General features: G+C 39.3%; 1 protein-coding gene across 1 annotated transcript; it reads left to right on the forward strand.

Annotated features, from left to right (window-relative positions):
* Nucleotides 1–211: 211 nt before the first annotated feature.
* On the forward strand, nucleotides 212–14,893 carry SAMM50 (SAMM50 sorting and assembly machinery component). Its single transcript, XM_005532887.2, has 15 exons — nucleotides 212–341; nucleotides 2,048–2,158; nucleotides 3,204–3,305; nucleotides 3,749–3,836; nucleotides 4,404–4,510; nucleotides 6,410–6,540; nucleotides 6,744–6,831; nucleotides 7,298–7,426; nucleotides 8,063–8,134; nucleotides 9,183–9,269; nucleotides 10,597–10,667; nucleotides 11,063–11,130; nucleotides 11,959–12,105; nucleotides 13,185–13,326; nucleotides 14,076–14,893. The coding sequence occupies exons 1-15, from the start codon at nucleotides 321–323 to the stop codon at nucleotides 14,119–14,121; spliced, it is 1,410 nt and encodes a 469-aa protein (XP_005532944.1). The 5' UTR covers nucleotides 212–320; the 3' UTR covers nucleotides 14,122–14,893.
* The last annotated feature ends 1,565 nt before the right edge of the window (nucleotides 14,894–16,458 follow it).

The following is a 16,458-nucleotide window of genomic DNA, read 5'->3' on the forward strand; positions in this document are numbered from 1 at the left end:
ACGAATCCCGTGGGTTTGGGATGAAACACGTGCTTTTGGAGGAATCCCCCGGGGTTGAGGTGAATCCCCCGGGTTTGGGTGAATCCCCCCCATTGGTGTGACCCCCGGGTTTGGGATGACCCCTGGGTTTGGGTGAATCGCCTTTGGGTGGGTTTGGGGATCCAGCGCCGGAAGTTCTCCCTGGTCCCGCCCCTTCCGCCGTCCTGGCCAATGGGCGCTGGGCGGGACCGCCTGTCATGGCCGCTCCCCTGCTGCGGCCCTGAGCGCCTCGAGCTTGCCACAGTCGCCGAGGCCGCGCCCGCGCCGCCGCCGCCGCTGCTATGGGCACCGTGCACGCCCGGGTGAGCGCCGGGGCCCTGGGGATCCTCCGTGACGGGACCCGCCGGGGGTGGGACCCAGGCACCCGCCCCGAGGCCGCCCGAAGGTCGCACGGGCCCGCGCTCCCCACTGCGACCTTCGGGCCGGGCACAGCACGGCCGGGTCTGCGATCGGGCGCCGTGTCCCGTCTCAGCCGCTCCGAGCCCGCTGCTGCTGGCACAGTCGGGCCGGGGCAGGGAGAAGGGGTCGGAGCCCATGCCTGTGCTCGGAAGCGCCTTCCTAGCTCATTTCTAGGTGTTTTTATAGAGTCATAGATACTGACGGCTTAGAAGCGACCTTTACGCTCATCTGGTTACACGTCCCCCCTGCCGTGGGCAGGAATACCTTCCGCTGTCTCAGGTTGCTCCAAGCCCCGTCCAACCTGACCTTGGTCACTTCCAGGGATGGGGCAGCCTCAGCTCCTCTGGGCAACCTGTGCCAGGGTCTCCCCACTCTCACAAGTGAGAAAAATTTCTTAGGAAGTACAAAATTTCTTCCTAGCCTGGGTCTTTTTCACATCTTTCCTGAAGCTTTCCCAGAGCTGACCTCCCCAGAGGTGTGGGCTGGCAGAACGAGACTGGGGAAGTGAAAACAGAATCAAAATGACCCAAACCTAACAAAACCCAAAACCAAGCAGCTGAAAAAACGCAGTGCAAAGAGCAGCGCCCCTGGTGAGAACTCGAGGCTGGAGCATTGCATGACTTGGAGAGGGCTGAGGGGCCTCACGTGCCTGAAATCATTGTGAATAGATGTACAAATCTCCAAATCCATCTACCAGTGCTTACAGAAGAACCACAGAGTTTCTTCTTCTTCCAAGTGTTCAGTTTTAAGGCAAAGAACAGCTTCAGGGAGCTGTCTCCAGTTAAGGCTCTGGAGTATATAAACACCATGACTAATGCGGATTGTGTTTAAAGATTTCTTGCTTGTATTCTCTGTGTCCATCTCTGGTGTGAACTGCTAGACACTATTGTGTGGATACAGAGTGTTTCACATTTGGCTGAAATTTGTGGCAGTGGTAGAAGCTTCTGTCTTCCTTTAGATGGATTTTGATATGCAACAGCAATTTAATATTGGATAGCAGCTATTCTGATAAGTCTTATTGTAGGACTCTTTCAGGTATAATAAATACAATCCTGCTGAGTGTTTAATTAAAGTGTTTGGCTCTGATGGTCAGAGCCTGAAGTTTTCAAGCCTTATTTGGAAGGTTACTTCTGAAAAGAATATTGAAATATAAAGGCAAATAAATAAATGCAAAGCAAACTGACATTCTGAGAACACCCTTTTTATTTTACTGTTCAACATTCATATTCTTGTGCCTCCTGAAGCCCAAACCAGAGAAGTGACAGCCTGATATTTTAGATTTATTTTTTAAGAAGGGGGAATTAATCTTGTTACACAGGAAGCTTGTCTTAAAAGTTAAGGCTTTTTTTTTTGGAAGAGTACAGAGTGGTTTTCAGAAATCATTCAATATGGAAGCTACTTAGCTTTTGTTAAAAATTTTACCAAGCAGGTAGGTGTCAAGTGTTCTGGTAATTCCTTTCATTTTAATTCTCTTTTGCTTTCTTTTTTTTTTTTAACCTTAGGATTTGATGAGTCCGCTGTTGAGAACTATGGGTTTTTCTCATTTACAAAAGGCACAAATCACAAATCCGTGTATCCTATTAAATGCCGTTTTCTTTTATGCTTTCAGAGTTTGGAGCCTCTTCCAATGGCTGGGCCAGATTTTGGTGCCTTGGGAGAGGAAGCTGAGCTGGTTGAAGTTGAACCTGAGACCAAGCAGGAAATTCTTGAAAACAAAGATGTAAGTGCCTGAGCAACATTTTTTTTTTAATTCTTTTGTGGCGAGAAATAAACATTTTGGCTTTTTTTTTTTAACAGTTGGCAGTAATAGCAGGTCGCTGTTGCTTTGCTGTTTTATTATACATGAATACATAGAGTCATACAGATATTTCTGATAGAGGTAGTATAATCTCCATAGTCTCTTTTACAAACTGATATAGAATCATAGAATTGTTTAGGCTGGAAAAGACCTCTAAGGTCACAGAGTCTTAACTGTTAAGCCAGTACTGCCAAGTCCAGCACTAAACCACGTCCCAAGTGCCACATCCACGTGGTTTTTAATCCCCCCAGGGGTGGTTACTGCCCTGGGCAGCCTTTTCCAATCCTTGACAACTATTTAAAGCAGATTTTTTTTTACACTTACTCCTAAAATTATAATTCACTGAAAAGATTGGAAAAATAAGGGAAATGAAATCTCTGTAGCCCATTTGTTCTCTGGGTAGCATGGTAGGTGCTGTGATTTTTACAATAAAATTGTCTCAGGTGATTATCAAGATGAAAGTATAAAACCTCATAATGGAAGTGATTTTCAGCTGCATTTGAAACTGCACTGCTTCTATGGTGATGATTTTAATGGAGTTTAAGTATTTGTGGCTTGTACACTTGTTTGATTTTATTCCTTTAATTCTTTGCTTATGTATAGCTGATAAAAGACGTAGCAAACAGCTAGCTACATAAGTCTGTCTTATGTACGTAATACTTGTTTTCTGCAGTTGCTTCTTTGACCATACAACATTTACAATTAAAACCCCAGCAGCTGCAGTCTATCAGTGTTTCTTCTGCTGCAACCATTGTTAGCTTGCTGTTAGAGATCTCTTTTCTCTCATTTTTGTGTTATGGGAACAATGTCCCAGAATCTTAGCACTGATTTCTGATAATGTAGGTTAGCAGGAATCAGCCCTAAGAATCATCAGGGTTTCTCACAATAATTCTTGTGCCTTGGTGACCTTGATCCTTGTTATTAGATGCAAATCCAGTACTTGTGTGTAAAGATTTGTTGTGTTTAGGTGGTGGTTCAGCATGTGCACTTTGATGGACTTGGAAGGACCAAAGATGACATCATCATGTATGAAATCTCTGATGTTTTCAAAGCAAAAAATCTCATTGATGTAAGTGCTGCAGTGCATAACAGATTTGCTGTTTAAAACTTAAAGTTTTTTCTCTCTTTACTGCTTTGGGCTACTGTCTCCAAACATGGGGCAACTCTGTCATAATAAATAAATTATAACTAAATAAATTGTAACTACTGGAACCTGTTTGAATAATTGTTTGAACTATTAAAGTAATTAGGAAGCAAACTAACAAAAGGTATGAAGGTAATGAGCTGGATGCTCTGGGTTTAAATTACTTCTGCAGATGCAAGTGTTAAAGTGGTTGTGTTATGTTTTGAAGGTGCACATGTGTGTCTTTATATACAAAAATCTGTGAATATTTTACGTCTTGGCTCCTCATTGTTTTTTGTTAAACTCAAAGGGACTAGATTATCCTGAAAGCCCCTTCCAACCCAAATATCCTCTGATTCTATGACTGAACTACTTTTCTCATGCTGTAGGTGATGAGAAAATCACATGAAGCTCGTGAGAAGTTGCTTCGTCTAGGAATCTTTAGGCAGGTGGACGTTCTGATTGATACCTGCCAAGGTGTGTAGTCCCTCATTAATTCTCATTTTTTTGTTCTCATATATTCATACCTGTAATATTTATTTCCCTGTGTAATAGGCTTGACATTTTTTATGTGTGTAACTTAGTCTTGTATACCTTACCTACAATTTTAGGTGAACACGTGGGTGTGCTGTGGATACAAATGTATCTACATCAGTTATCCCTATGAAGGAAATGTATTTGCATGTGTTTGCATATATGTGGATGTGTATTTAAATATTACTTGTCCATGAGTGAATTTTCAGCACTTAAAATAATTACAGTAAGCTTTTCTTAATCCATAGCTTCAAGGAACATGTGAGGGAAAGCTTGAAAATGTATCCTGTATTTGTATCACACATTGCATGAAATTATTTAAGCCATTCATCCTATGATTGAATCAAATTGTTCACTCACATCCAAACATGCTTTCCTCAAGTCATTTCACTTTATAACATAGACTTGTATTATGCCTTAACTCAGTTTTCAAATAATTCAAGTAACTTTCTGTCTGCAATTATTAAAATAACTCTTTTTAGGTAACATGCACTTCATTTATTTCTTTAGGAGATGATGCCCTTCCAAATGGTTTAGATGTGACCTTTGAGGTAACAGAATTGAGAAGGTTAACTGGGAGCTATAACACCATGGTTGGCAACAATGAAGGCAGCATGGTATGGATTATTTCAAATTATTAGTAATGCCTTTTGATATTCCTCTTAGTTTCAAGGCTAGCAAGGAATTTGGTGATCTAGTCTTGATCTAGCCTTACTAAGACTATCAGGCCTTTGTGTCAGGCTTTCTTTCAGCAAAAGCCTATTTTGAGCTGGGGGACAATGCTGTAGCTTCCAGCTCAGCATTAGTTTTCTAAGTTTTGAAACTTCTTGAATTATTTCTTGCTACTATTGAAGATGTTTCATCTACTGGAGAGATTAGTAAGGAACTTGGCATTTTGTTTCTATGAGATATACTTGAAGTATTTTTCTTCTCAGTCAAAATGCTTTATATTTGACTTAGAAATTGTTCTTGTTTTTCACTTTTAGCCCAGTATAAGTTATTCTGGGATGTAGAACACAAGGTTTTCATTAATTCTACAAGCTTTGGAACTTGTTTTCATATGACTCAATTAAGGATGCATCTGATTAAAATCTTGTGTGACCAGTATTTACCAATTGCCACAGGAAGTACCAGCTGTACTGCTGATCTGTGAATGTGCTTTTACCAGGAGTGCTGCTGTGAGCAGATTTTGCTTTCAGGTGCTCATCCTGCACCCTTTTTGCCTTCTCACTTGCACAGGGCAGTTGTGCCTGGAGCTGGTGGATAAGCCAGATCAAGGGACTCATCCTTTTCATCTTAGGGGTATTTTTAACCTGTATAAGATCCCGCATGACTCAGGTGATGTTGTTTTCCATGTGCAAGAGGAGTTGGAACTGGGTGAGTTGAGAGCTGCTTATGCAGCTCCACTGCCAGGACCCAGGTGCAGGGTGTTGTGGCCTGAAGGAAACCAGCAGGGAATCCTACCTGTTGCTTCCAGTGCTGCTTAGAGCTGACTGAAAGCTGCTTGGGTTTCTCTTTTTGTGCTCAGCTTCCTCTTCTATTTGATTTTAATTTATCAAAGAAGTAAAACTTGTGAATACTCTAAAAGCATGACTTGTATACACTGATATTGGAACATGGATTATGTTCCCTTAAGAGTTGAATAGATGTATTTATTCTAATCCCTTAAATTCAGCTGAAGCTTATACATCTAGTACATAATAGTAAAAGCTTTTTCTCTTTATGGCATAATAACTATCATTACAAAGCTCAGATTTCTGGTTTGCTTCCAACAGCTGTTAGACAAAGGCAGTCAGGATTTGGGAGATTTTTAGTGTTCTTTTCCAATAGAACACACAACAATAGTACAATGGTAGTGTTTGTGTTGGGAGGAAACCTTCTCCATCTTTTCTGCCAGAGGGCCAAAAGCTGCCTGAGGGATGCAAGGAATTTGTGTCAGAATAGGCAGAAGTGTTTCAGTAGTTTCTGGAGAATTGTAGAATTGTGTTGTACCACCATCAGGTCTAGTTGCAAAAGGATCTTGCTCAAAACAGAACTATAGGGAGGTGGCTCCATAATGATAATACTTCCTTGCTTTGGTTCTGATGAACCCTTCCTGAGGAGTTTCTCCTGAGGATCAGTGGGCGAGTTTGCAGTTTTAGAACAACTGCTTGTTGTGCCGAATATTTGTTCTCCAGGGCTTTGAGACAGGCTTGGAGATTTTGCTTGAAGTAACACCAGTACTGTTGGCTTAAGTCAGAGTGCGGATTAAGTCAGCAGCTACTAAACAGCAATAAAAGTTTGATGTTTGATTGTAACTTGCACTGTTGGCTTTTGCTGCCAGTGCAGAGAGAAAACTGTGAAAAAAAGCCACATTCAGTTACAAGTATTTTTAAATAACTTCTAATTCTTGTGATGTCCTTGTCTTCAGTGTGTGATTAAGATGCAAGACAGCAAACAATATAATATGTTATGATACGAGGAGGTTTTTGGTTGTTTGTCTAGTGTTTTGGGGTTTTTTAATTTATCTTCTGTAGGTGCTCGGGCTCAAGTTCCCAAACATCTTTGGACGTGCAGAAAAGGTGACCTTCCAGTTCTCCTATGGAACAAAGGAAACTTCATATGGCCTGTCCTTCTTCAAACCACGGCCCGGAAACTTTGAAAGAAAGTAGGGGATGCATTTTTCACTACTTCATTTTTAGTGAAGGAATATAAAACAGTTCATATCTTTCATCGAGTAAGAATTGCATTTATTCTTTCCTGAGGGTCTGGTAATGATGTAGCAGAGCTGGTTTCTTAATTTTTGTTGTTATTTAGAGCTGTACCTTAAATAGTTTCTCTTTCAAACCTGCCAGTAATGTTGAGTTTCAGTTTTTCAGTTAATGTATACAAAGTAACTGGACAGTTCCCTTGGAGCTCTCTTCGAGAAACGGACAGAGGAGTATCAACAGAATTTAATGTGAGTATAGCACAAGTGTAACACATGCTTCATTTACATTTCAGTTGAGCTCTTGGAAATATTAGGTTTACTTTTTGAATGATTGAATCACTCCTGCACAAGGCTGACTTCTCTTTATTTGAAAGAGGTCAGTGATAGGAAAATGACAGAGGTCATGCATCTTAGACTTTTTGTTACAATTCAATCTAATTTTTTTCTTCAATTTTTTTTAAATTATCATTTCACAGAGGCAACTGACTGCCTAGTTTACTGTATCAGCCCAATTCAAGATATTTTTCATATGGAGTGCATTTATTAGTGTGCATCTAGCTCTCTTGACTGGAGCAGAATTAACATAACTCTGAAATGGAAAAGGGTTTCTCTATTTCAAGAATTTGGGAAGAAAGCCATAGACTTAAATATAAAAAAATATTTATTTTAATTTTGTAACAATTGTTTTCATGACTTTCTCAATTCTTTATTGTAGTTTCCTGTCTGGAAGACCAATCACACACTGAAGTGGGAAGGTGTGTGGAGAGAGCTTGGTTGCCTTGCTAGAACAGCATCCTTTTCTGTTCGAGAAGAAAGTGGACACTCTCTAAAATCATCTCTCTCTGTAAGGCTTTTTCATAATAATATTTTAAAAACACTTGACTTTGAGTCATCTCATCTTAGGAGTGATACCAAAGGAGCTTTTTGTCTTTGGAGAGAATGTGTATTCCTTCAGACATCTTTTGCTGTGTTTTGTCATTGCCATAGAGTAATCCAGGAGGCCCAAAGGGAGAACAGGGAATCATAGTTGACTGTTAGGCTTTGGTTTGTTCTCCCTCTGTCTCACCTGCCATCTCTTTTTGCAAAACTGCTTTGTTTTGTAGGAGACAGGAAGAGTAAATTTCCTCATCCTAAGCCTTTGGTAAACATTCCAGTTTCTGGTCACTTGCCATCTTTCACTTGCAGCTTACAAAACTGTAAGAGATAAACTCTTTGCAGATTGGTGGTTTGCAGTTGGGCTGCTGTCCTGTTTCTGGTGCATGCCATGGGCAGAAGATACAAATGTATGGATTTCATGTGGCCTGTAAATGTCAAACAAAGCCAGTCTGTAGGGATATTGTTGCCAAATCCATGTAGCTACACTAAGCTGGTGCTGTGGTTGTCTTCCACTGATCGCACGTTTTGGAAGGAAAATAATGATGTCACTCTGAGGCATTCAACAGGAATGAGAACCTAACTCAAATTTTGTTTTTCTTTTCAGCATGCCATGGTAATTGATTCCCGGAACTCCTCAATCTTGCCAAAACGAGGTGCTTTGCTGAAAATTAATCAGGTAGCTTTAAATCACTTGTGCTGTTTTGGGGGTTTATTTGTGTGTTTGAATAAGTCTTAATTTATGTAATTGATGTTCATGTAAAAAATGTCTAAAGTTAGAAATTAATCTAAAATTGACTAGGAGACAATGAGGACTGATAATGACATTTTCTGAGTGTGCCTTTTAATATCATGAACCTTTTTCTATGGTGGAAAATTTTCATTTGTATGCCATTAGTCAGAGATATCCTCTTCATCAGCATTAAATTATTTATTACCTTAGAGACACTATCCCTGACAGTATTAGCACTACACTTTCAGTGGGTATTAATTAGCCCTTCTTTTTTAACATTGTTGTGAAGAGATTGCCAGGCTATAGTCCTCTTGCTACTTACAAAATTTCTGAGACTTAAAAATGAAAGACTGGGTAAAAATAACTCTCCAAGGTATATGCATGTATCATTTTGGCACAGAAAATTATTTTCCTTCTTGTTACAGTCAGAGCTTTTCTAAAAGCTATCTTTTCTGCTGTATGGGTAATAGATCAGAAACATTAATTTCTCTAGAGCTTTAGAGGCAGATTTGAAATGCTACTGGAACTAAAAGTAAGCAGCAGTGAACTGTTGTGAGTGAGAAATTCAGGGTTTAGGTATGTTGTTATTTGTTAGATCCTGCCCCTAACAATAAGTTAGTTCAGTCACTAAATGAGAACTGAAAATAACAAATAGTGTCATGCTCTTCTTCACCACATGAAGTCTTCTTAGATCTTGGGAAATACAGTCTTGATTTTGGATGCTGAATTTTCCAGCTCCATTCTATCTTGCCTTCATTTACAAAATGGCTTGGAAAGCAATAGTTTGGTTTAATATTTGGAAAAGAAAAAAATGCAGCCAATTCTTTTGATGTTCATGCATGCCTCAGTCAAAAATTCAGCTGCCTCACCATGCCACTGTTTCTGTACTTCTTGTAAAGGAAAACACTGCCTGTGCTGATGCAGACATGCTGAGCTTTAAGAGGAAAGAAACAGCTAATATCTGCTGCACTTCCATAAATTTATGTCTTTGCAGGAGTTGGCTGGCTATACAGGTGGAGATGTGAGCTTTCTGAAAGAGGATTTTGAGTTTCAGTTGAATAAGCAACTTCTCTGGGATTCGGTAATTTTTTTTTAAGATATTTTAGTAATTAACCTGAGGTTTTTCTGGGGCTTGTAAACTTATGTCTTATGATTATTTTTCACTATGGATTAGGAAAAAGATTGTGAAAAATGGCTGGAGTAGATAAGCTGATTTTGTTTTCTGGAAAATGGACTGTCTTTATTTTTAACTTTATGTTCCTGTGCACAATCACTTGAGAAGTGGGAATTTTGGAGAGAACTTGTTTCACAGTTAGTTATAAGAATAATTTTCCTTCTAGAAGTGATCTTGGTTATGTCTGTTCTTTGTGTCCTCCTTAGGAGAGATTTTTCAAAAACCTTGGAAGTTCTTAAAAAACTTAAACATTTTAAAACCTTCATGAATATTCTGTATAATCTTGGTTTAATTTTCTTTTTAATTGAAATTATGAATATATTACTGTTCATCTTGGTATCATAGCATATAATTGTTTCTTGTGTGTAAGATTATTGGGAAAAAATGGGATGACTGATTTCAACAGCATTGATTTAGTATTAGGGGGAAATAGGATTTTTAATTGAAATACTGAAAAACTGAAATAAGAATTTCAACATATCCAGGAATATTTCTAGCTGCATTTAGAAAGAAGTTTGTTATCACATGGAGATCATACAATAAATTTTTCTCAGAGCTGAATGGGGAATTAAACAGCAACTTGCATCATGAAGATTTAAAAGTCAAGGGTTACAGTAATTTGTATCCCAAAAGTATTGATAATAGATTTCACTGTCTATCAGTAATACTTCTACCTGGCACTTCTACAGGCAGTGAGCAAATTATTAAATCCATTTGTTTCAGTGCTTTGAGTTGCAAGTATTGCTTTTCATAGATAAAGAGGAACTCTGTATGTGTATTTGATGTCAGTATATTGAGTTGCAGAAGGTGGTTTCATGTAATTATAAGATTAATTTACAGATAGGTAATAATTGTACATTTTTGGCAGCTGCTTGTTGGACTCAGTCTCCTGTGGGTTTCAAATTGCCAGTTAAGGAATAATTGATGGCAGCAGTGCTGTCTTAATTCGAGACATGAAAATTCTCAAGACAAGAGGTGGTGGATGAGGTTGAGTGCTCCCTTAAGCTGTTGAAGTAGCATTTGGTTCAAATGTTCTATATTCACGTTTTCAAGGCATAGCACTGCATAAAAGAAAAAGGGCAGCAGCCATCAAGAGTTTCCTGAAAATCCTGTTGCGAATCTGACATAGAGGGTGTGATATCTATGGGGTGTGAGCAGCTGTAACTCTGGGAGATTGATGGGAGCTGTGCTTGAGGAATAAGTACAAATAAACAACTTGTTTTTCTCTCCAAAGGTTATTTCAACATCACTCTGGGGCGGAATGCTGGTACCTATTGGAGACAAGCCATCCAGTATAGCTGATAGGCAAGCTTTTTAAATGTTTGGGGTTTTTTTTCCAGTCAACATGGTATATATAGAAAAATCTGCACAAAACAGTAGTAGTTCTGAGGACGATAAAATGTTTGTACTTAGCTATAATTACATGTTCATACTCAAGCTATTTTCATATTGGGTTGGTAAAAATTTGCGATTTGCCGTGTAGTAGCTCTGCCTGCCCATATTTATGGTTTCAAAATGGTTTTTACTGCCTGCAAAATTCTGTAGGAGGCAGAGGTTTAGACACAAAGCCATATTGTGACTCTGCTCACTCTATAGCCAATTTTGCCTTTTAATGCTGGCGTTTAAAGATCACATTACTAAACCTGTTACAAAGTTACCTCTAAGTGAAGCATTAAATTAAATTTATCTGTATTCACTAGGTTTTACCTTGGTGGACCAACAAGTGTGCGTGGATTCAGTATGTACAGCATTGGACCCCAGAGTGAAGGTCTGGCACTTTTAAATCTCCCTCCTCTGACAATACTGTAGATGTTAGTGTGTCACAGAAAGTCCTTAAACTTTGTATAACCTGAAAATAGTTGCACTCATTCTGTATTTTGAGAAGTGTTACAGTTTTGATCTGTTGTTACAGATTAGTTCTCAATGGGATAAAGCCAGGTGGTTCTTAGTTAAGCCATGATTAATCACTAATTTTGTAAACCGTGTGTGTGTTCAGACTTGCACGCTTCCAGTGTGTCATTTTAATTAGTCAGTAACCTTCAAGCTGGAAAAGTTCCCAAAACATATTTATAGCAACAGTTTGTTTGATACAGCCTATGCTCAGGTAGCTTAGAGGAAAGATAATCTGCTCAACAGAGGTGTTTGGAGAGCCAGGAGCTTCCTCAGTTCTATTCCTTACTCTGCTGTTACCAGTGGATTCAATATCCAGTATATTTTGAAGTTAATTGTTCAATTATATTAATTGCCCATTTTTAAAACCAGGGAAAGTATTGCGGAGGTGGTGAGGAGATAATTCTGATGAACTGCCATGAGTAGCTGCATGCCTTAGGCTGTTCTGGTGATGGAAGGAAAAAAAAATGCACTTCCCTTGGAAGGTTTAAAGAAATGTGGAAGTGCTAATTTTTCAAACTGAGTTTGGATAGTGGTGAGTTTGGAGAGAGTTGGAAGGAAATGGGGAGAGTTGTAAAGGGTGGAAGTATAACATAAACTTATGGCATGTAAAACAACTTATGGATGTAGTTTTGTACCTTTAACAAGTGTTTCTTTTAATATGTTCCACAGTAACTGCCTTTATTCCAACATTTTGCCCAAACAGGTGATTATTTGGGAGGAGAAGCCTACTGGGCTGGAGGGGTGCATCTCTACACCCCTCTCCCTTTCCGTCCTGGCCGTGGAGGGTTTGGAGATCTTTTCCGAACACATTTTTTCCTTAATGCTGGAAATCTCTGCAATCTCAACTATGGTAAGACTCAACAGAATAAAAAGCCTCTAATTTCTTCATAGAAAAGCAGAAAGGAGAATTGTTCTGTGTCTGTTCACTCAGAAGCACTTTGTGTACTGCATATATTTTGGTGCCTTTCAAAAACCTGCTGCTTTTAGCTTATATATTTGAAAGATTGCCAGCAGTTCATTTAGCTCTCTCCATAGTTTCCAGCACAACTTATAGGAAAGAGAACAAGTATTACTTGTAGGGTATGGTAGTGTCTGTGAACAGGTGATGTTTTCAGACCAGTGTGTAACTAACACTTGCTATATTACACCATTCTGAAGGGAGAATGAAAGACGATGTTTTAGTGGAGTTCTGGTGTTCACTGGGATGAACAAAAAAAAAAAGTAGTAGCATTAGAAGATGAGGGTGTGGTAGCTGGGGGCTCTTTTTCTTCCCATCCCTATCTCTATTCAGGATACGTTTCAGTGCATTAATGTATGGCTTTTCAATATGATTTCAGCCTGTTTTAGAATATAGTGATATTTGATGTCTGCCTTGCTTGATGGAAAAAAGGTGACATCCATTTGGGAGGGAGATACTTCAATCAACTTAAAAATAGTAGAGACCTATTAAATCATAGAACAGGATCCCAGAATGGTTTGGGTTGGAAGGGACCTTAAAGCTTTTATTGTTCTCCCACGTGCCGTGGGCAGGGACACCTTCCACTATCCCACGTTGCTCCGAGCCCCATCCAGCCTGTTCTTGGACACTGCCAGGGATGGGGCAGCCATAGCTGCTCTGGGCAACCTGTGCCAGGGCCTCACCACCCTCACATTAGGAACAATTTCCAATCTAAACCTGCTCTCTGTCAATGTGAAGCCATTCCCCTTTGTTCTGTCACTCCAGGCCCTTGTCAGTAGTCCTTAAGTTCCCTTCAGGCACTGGAAGAGCGCAATAAAGACACTGAAGTCTTTACTCATTTTCTCCTTCTTGCTGGCAGGTGCCCTATAGCGGGACATAGAGACCAGACAACAATCCAACTAAAATCACAGTATTTTTATTCTAGTTCTGCTCTTTTGCTCTGCTGCTCATCCCTTGGTGTTTGACTGCAGGTGATGGTCCTAGGGCACACTTGCAGAGGCTGGCAGAGTGCATCCGCTGGTCCTATGGTGCCGGAATAGTGCTGCGCCTGGGAAACATCGCCAGGCTGGAGCTCAACTACTGCTTCCCCATGGGAGTACAGGCTGGAGACAGGTTGGTTTAGTACACCAGCTTCTCTAGAGGTTCCCGCACTCCTGTCTGCTTTCTCAGAGAGAGTTCTGCCTTGTGGTTTTGTTTAGTCCATACCAACAGAGACATCTTGGTGCTGCTTTCCAAGCCCACTTTATTCACCTCAGTTTCACAGCTGGGTTAAGAATTTGCTTCCCAAGTGCCAGAATTTGTTTATCTTGAGAATATCTGTTGAAATGTGCAAATAGCTGTGCAGCAGCTTGATTTCTTGTGGAGAAGTGATCACTCAAACCATTTGTGGGGTTTTCTTAAGCCTTCTAAACCCAAATGATTGGATAAATACCTCATTTGATGTCTTTGATAAATACCTACTTTAACGTCTTCGTTTGAAAAATGGAAATAAGTTTATAGATAAAGAGAAAATAAGAACATTTGTTAGCAACCAATTATCCTGCATCAAGCTAATATCATAATATGCAATAAAAAAGCTTCAGGAGGCCCATTGTTGTCTGAGTATTGAGTGAAATACTCAGTCTTTCATACAGGAGTAGGATTATGTTTCTATGGGCGATGCGAATGTAAAATAGCAATTTCAAAATTATGGGCTTTATTTGGAAATGTAAATGCTCCATATGGATGGCAGATTGTCAAAACATTTATTTTAAAAAGCCTTTGTCAGCTAAAACCTTTGGAATTTGGGGATAGGGAGAATTGATTTTCATTTCATCAGTACCTTATGTCACTTACACTGTTTATTGTTTGTTTCTTTTCAGGATATGTGATGGTGTTCAGTTTGGAGCAGGAATAAGATTTCTATAATACAGAAATATTTTACATCGCTAAATGAAGTTGTGCTCTAGAGATGAAATCAAGACTATTACATACTTCAAAATGGTCTTTTTTCCTTGAAATGCAGATATACAGCTGAGTGATTTACCTCTTGGACTCCACAAGAAACTGCATTAAATAATTATGCTCCAAAGGTTCATTGTACCTCTGATTCTTATCAAAGATGGGAGAGTGTTTGTAGGAGTCTTATCTTACAGCTTTTAGTTGTTGGTTTTTACTTGAAGTATTAATTTTGTCAGATATTGGCTCTTGGATATGGTTCGTATCATTAGAGTTTTATTGGTCTGCACAGCCTTCCCTGTTACAACCACAAGTCCTCGAAAAAGCTGTTACATGTCAAAAATTGTGCCATTCTAATGGTTGTAAATGAATCAAAATGGTCTGATTTGAATATATTTCACTATTGTAAATCGCCTCTGTTTAAATGCCTCCTACAATCTGAATTGCATACTGTAAAAATTCAAGTAATGTCTAGCATAGAAAATACTAAAATTATAATTTTGAAAGGTTTAGGGCTCTGAACTTTGACTGTTTTAATGCTCTCAGCAAAGCTGTTGATTTACGTCTTGCAAAAGCAGCTTTTTGTAACAGTTGCAAAAAGTGACTCCAGAATGTGTGGAACTGCCTGGTTTTCCTTTGTGTCTCTCTCCTGACTTGTTGAGATGGTAATTTCACTTCAAAGTTATCTCTGGCTTTGTCACTTGAGGTATATTCCAGTTTATAAAGATTAACTTATTCATTATTTTGGTCCTAACATCTTTGGAGGTAATTGCATACTGATTATTTTTATAGGTATCAATCCTGTGTGGTCATGCTGAGATAGTCTGAACTTGGAGTTCACTTTCCCTGTATCTACATTCACATTTTTTTGTTTTTAAGTGTTGGAAAGCTTAAAATCACAATACAAAGAAGATTCTGGGGAAACAGAACAGAAATACATGAGCTGCTAAACTCCTGTTTTTTTCTGCTCAGCTAAAGACAGCTTTGGACATGCTGGTGCTCTACTTCGCTGAGTATGTCAGGACTGCCATGAAAGCTCATTCCCAATCAAGTCAGCACTCAGACCCCTCTTTTTAAAGAGAACACAGTTTTATACATGGCTTTAAGCATTGGTATGAATTGCTGTTGGTGTAATACAGTAACTAAATCTGGTTTAGTTGATAATTCTCTTAAAATGTGAAGGCTAAAATCTGGACTGCCTGGATTTGCAGAGTTCTGTTTGATTAAACATCCTTCCCTCCTTATAAAGTAGCAGCAGTAGGCTTACAGATGTTCAAAATGGTGTGATTGACAGAAGTCAGCTGTTTCAAATAGCAAAATTTGATATTAAAAAAATTTCTCAGTGTTTATCTAACAGATACTGTAGGAAGTACATATTTAACCAAGCATTTTTGATGATTCTTTTATTGTTATGAGATAAAATATAAAACTATGTTAAGAATGTCAACAAATGTTATTAGTTTTTTCCAGCACTATCAACATTTTGACATATAAAAATATTTTTAATGTGAATGTTTAGATACTAAAATACTGTTAGGGTTTTCTCCTAGGAGCTCAAAACTGTATTTTGCTGCCTTAAGAGTTCTATTTTGTGCACACTGTGTTTTACTCAAGGCTGCTCAAGTGCCATACTTTAGTATGACACAAGAGCCCAAGCTCAGCTGGCTGTTTGAGAGGGCTCAGCAGTGTTCTGAGTTGAGCAGGCCTAGGGGAAGAGCCCCAGACTCAGTGTGCACACCACACAGCAGCCAGGCTACAACTGAGCTTCAAGAGAACTCTAAGAAAATCAAGGGAGGAATGGAAGAAACTGCTGAAGGCTGAAAGACTTTTAAAGCACATCTTCTGACAGACCTCACTGTACCACTCGCCAGGGAATTATCCAGTCAGATAAAGAGAGCAAAATCATGTTCCATGAGGCTCCACCTGGGTCACTGTTTTCCTACTGGCATTGCACTAGGTTGAAAAGTAACATTTTCTTACAGCATACCACAAGTGCACAAAAGCTATCCAGAACAGAAAGTAGTCTGAATTCCTCTGGAAGAAGCATCTGTATTATGTGGTTGCTTCTATGGAATATTGGTATAATTAGTATATTTCCATTTAAATTTTGCTGCAGAGGCCCAGATACTTAAAATGAATAAGGTAGAAATCAGAATTCCAGTAAAAGCTGCCATAGTGCTCAGTGGGAGAACAGCTTTGGACAGATCTGAAGCCATCTTCTCGGTGGTTGTGTGTCTGGTCAAAGTTGAAACGATAGAAGGAGTAAGGCTGGCAGTCAGAACTGTGATTCAGAAGCTTGGTGTTTGT

This window comes from Pseudopodoces humilis, chromosome 5, assembly GCF_049639895.1.
Source record: "Pseudopodoces humilis isolate 2021_Gansu_Grassland_sample_001 chromosome 5, ASM4963989v1, whole genome shotgun sequence".
NCBI lineage: Eukaryota > Metazoa > Chordata > Aves > Passeriformes > Paridae > Pseudopodoces > Pseudopodoces humilis.